Source organism: Nyctereutes procyonoides, unplaced genomic scaffold (assembly GCF_905146905.1).
Source record: "Nyctereutes procyonoides isolate TBG_1078 unplaced genomic scaffold, NYPRO_anot_genome, whole genome shotgun sequence".
Classification (NCBI taxonomy): Eukaryota; Metazoa; Chordata; class Mammalia; order Carnivora; family Canidae; genus Nyctereutes; species Nyctereutes procyonoides.
In genome coordinates this window covers 4,648,579-4,652,592 of record NW_026575155.1, presented here as the reverse complement: position 1 = coordinate 4,652,592, position 4,014 = coordinate 4,648,579, and the positions used below count along the sequence as shown (strand labels likewise).

At 36.1% G+C, this 4,014-nt stretch overlaps 1 protein-coding gene across 1 annotated transcript; it reads left to right on the top strand.

Moving 5' to 3' along the window:
* Positions 1–2,861: 2,861 nt before the first annotated feature.
* On the top strand, positions 2,862–3,530 carry LOC129502094 (keratin-associated protein 6-1-like). Its single transcript, XM_055313534.1, has one exon. It carries the CDS (start codon positions 2,936–2,938, stop codon positions 3,179–3,181), a length of 246 nt encoding a protein of 81 aa, XP_055169509.1. The 5' UTR covers positions 2,862–2,935; the 3' UTR covers positions 3,182–3,530.
* Positions 3,531–4,014: the final 484 nt, after the last annotated feature.

The window sequence follows — 4,014 nt, the reverse complement described above, 5'->3', positions numbered from 1 at the left end:
GCAAGCCCGTCTGAAGAGCTGAGAAGACACTGTGATCTATATATTGTAATGGAGAGGAATAGAGTTACCAGATGAGCTCATAGATGTAGTCAAGGCTGTGGCATGCAGGGTCATGTCAGCTGTGTTTTCTAAGCTTTGGGTTTCCAGATGTAGCAAATAAATACTGAAATTCAAATTTAATTACGTGTCTGGTACATACTCTAGCCATCCTAATGTGGGCAGACATTGAAGGATTACCAGCAGGAAAGGTCATGATTGGATCTATGCTATGTACACTTGGAAACCTAGAAGAAAAGAATGAATAAGCCTGAGTAGTATAAAGAATCATCAACTAAATTTTGTCTTGTTAAATTTCTAACAATGATTAATCTATGAAAATATACATACCTTTATATATATTAAGATTGGAAACATATATATTATATGTATAAATCATGTATATATTATATATTATATTATATATAATTTAATTATATATAATTAAAGATTGGAAATACAAATTGAGACTGGAGAAAAGAATGTATCCAAAGTAATCCATCTAATAAGAGTTTAGGCAGAGACTAGAACCATATGTGGGGTAAGCACCTCGCAGGGAATTCCCACATTTGAGGGTAAAATCTGAGGAGAAAAGAGAAAGGACATTTAGGAGAAGCAGTGACTGAGGTTGGAATTCAACCAAGTGTGCGTGGTAGGATGAAGACTAAGGCTGGAGAGCCTTTTAGGAATGAAGAGAGAAGTTGGTGAATCTGGATGCTCAGAAGCCGAGTAAAATACTTGACCTCTAGATTTGGCAGGACTTAAATCTTGATGATCCCTGGAAGAGGGATCTCAGGAGAGTAGTGGAGATGAAAGATCAAAACACAGGAGCAGAGAGATAAAGGGGTCTTAGAACCCTAAGATATATTGTAGAGATATACTTGTGAAGTTCTGTTATGAAGCAGAATACAGAAATGGGGATTACTCTGAAGAGTATGAGCAGTGAAAGAAGGCTTGTTTAATTTTTGATTGTGGAATGAATATATTTGAGAATTGTGTATATTTAGAACACATCAGAAAACATAGGGAAAAAAATGGCATGCAGTGCAAAGTTCTCATTGTTATGATCAGAGATACCAACTTAAATCTCAGAGGAAACATTCATTTTAGGAATTAATTCCTAAAATTAGGAATCCAGGGAGAAAAAAACCTAGAAAATGTTATTAGAGTCATCATTTTTACTTAACACAATGTATTCAATGACTTTTTAAATAAAATACAAAAATATCTCAGGTTAATTATAGTTTTTTTAATTGGCTGATGCAATTTAGTTTTACCAGATTTAAGCAATGTTCTAAGAACTTAAATATCCTTGAAGAAGAATAAACATCATGCTATTTCAACTAGTTGTTGCTAAAAACTTATTGTTCGCTAGGCTCTGAACTGTGAGAATTGAGTCTATTGGTATTTTCCATATGGGAAATTTGAATGATGTGGTGAAGATGTCCTCTGCCTGTAATATCTTGATTCAGCAGATAGTGACTAAAATGTCACAATGATGTGGTACTTTACAAAAATGCACCTACCAAGAAATGTACATGGAAAGTACATTCAAAGATATATATGGTCACTGAATAGATGAATGTGTGGATGTGATCATTAGTAAGAAAAAAATTTTGGTTCATTGACATGCTATTTTCTTTTGGCTCATTTGAAATAGTTACCATGTAAGATGAATTGTATACTTTTAAAAATCTGTGTCCTTATTCTGATGATCTCCAGAGAGAGTTGGTTAAAATGCAGAGGGTGGCTAACTTCTTGAACCATCTTCACTGTGATATAAACCAGCCCGGATTCCATTCTAGACACCCTGCCTAAGGTTACTTGAAGGAATACATAAAATGATATTTTCATAAGAACTGGAATTAAATATCAGAAATCACTGTGGCTGTATAGATGGTGCTGACTTCCCACATGCATTTTCTTAAAGACAAAGAAGTACATTTTTAAACTATAACATAAAACTACCCCTACTTTTCTTTGGATACCTTAAAGTATGAGCTATCACACTGATTTGAGTGAAGATAGTTTTAATTCAAGGGTTAGGCAAGAGAGCTTAGCATGTGAATTTAACATGTCCATACTGATTGGACGTTTCAAGAAAGAAGCAGTTCTCTAATTTATTGTTAACATTATGTGATGCTAAGCTTATTGGATAGTTACTTAGAATGTTGACTAATCAGTGCATATACAATTAGGACAAAAAAAAGGAATATAAAAATTGGGTTCTACAGAATAATATATTTTCATGTCCTTCAGTAGAAATTGGACATAAGTGAGAATAAAACCCATTTGTATAAACAGGAAAGTAGAAGATATTTTGTTCAGACCTGTTTCCTTTGAAATTTTAATGAGTTAAATTATTATCAACATCATGAGCATGAAAGATAAATTATGCTTTCAATATAGAAAAAGGCACTAAATCCCTGAAGAAATTAATTATTTGGATCAAGACAGAAGAAAAACTCATGAATAAGAAGAAATGTTATTCTTTGTGAAATGTTATACAATAATATAATTATCTGGGGGCCAGGACCCTAACAAATGCATTCTTTCTTGAAATAAAGGATGATTATAGGACATTAAAATGAAGGTCTAAAATGGGGCAGGTCTGTGTAGAGTGCATGAGTGTCTTCCCTCATTTAAGCCCAAAACTGGATAAAAGAATTCCAAACAAAGCAAATCACCTTAATGCTTCTGAAGCTTTCTCTTATGGTTGAGGAACAACAAACTAATGCGATTAATCATAAAATTACCCAATGACATGACACGTGTGATGTGGTGGGTGACATCCACGTTGAGAGCATATAAAAGGCCTCTGTAGGGAGAACTGTCCACACTACAGTGAAGTGACACTTCTCTCCTTCTCTACCCAAGTACAACCTCAACAACCAACACCATGTGTGGCAGCTACTATGGAGGCTGCGGCTATGGAGGCTGCGGCTACGGAGGCTGCGGCTATGGAGGCTGTGGCTATGGAGGCCTGGGCTGTGGCTATGGCTCCAGCTATGGCTGTGGCTTCCGCAGACTGGGCTGTGGCTATGGCTGTGGCTCTGGCTGTGGCTATGGGTACAGCTCCCGCTCTCTCTGTGGCTGTGGCTATGGATATGGCTCTGGCTATGGCTCTGGCTTTGGCTGGTACTAACTGAGGTCACACTGGGAGACTCTCACCCTCCACACCTGAACTTGAGATATTTGCCTGTTTTGAGCCCCACACATTCTGAGTCTCATTGTTAAGTGCTGATTACCCTACATAACAGGTTTTAGACATGACTTTTTCTGAAGACTTGAACTCTGGTGTTCTCTTCGTCTGAACTACAAGTCCTTCCTTTCCTGGATATAATTCATGAAAAGTAGAAGAAGGCGAAAAGTATCCTGTGAGTTCTTACTGGATGTCTCATCTGAATAATACTGTCATAGATCTTGGCTTTCGATTTTCATACAGATTGTTTTTCTTCATTTTTCTAATAAACTTCTTCAATCTGGCATAACTATCTCGGTTCTCTTTTCATTCAATATTGACAGTTATGTTTTTAGCTTTTTAAAAAATTATTTATATTAAAGGAAACAATTGCCTTCTTTAGAGGATATCTTCTTTTTATATTTCTAATTCAGTTGCTCTACCAAATCCTTGATTTGTGACATCAAGGAAGCAACAATCTTTGTAGCTGTCAATTTTCTACTCTGGTTAAGTGGTAATAATGTGTGATGCTGGGTTAAGATAAATGAGATAGTGTTTGCCAGTTTAGTTAAGGGTTGCCTGGAAGCATTATATATTCCAAGTGCTTTTACATCAAAATCTTCATTTGTTGAAATTCCTTCTAAGATATGAGTGTTGGAAGGAAAAATAAAATAAAACTAGGGAGGGGAAAAAACCATAAGAGACTTAACTCTAGGGTAAAACTAAGGGTTCCTGGAGACGTGGGTGGGGAGATGGGCTAAATGGTGATGGGCATTGAGGAGGGCACTGGTGATGAG

Coding starts and splice junctions, on each gene's coding strand:
- LOC129502094 (XM_055313534.1), top strand. CDS start 2,936: ATGTGTGGCAGCTACTATGGAGGCTGCGGCTATGGAGGCTGCGGCTAC.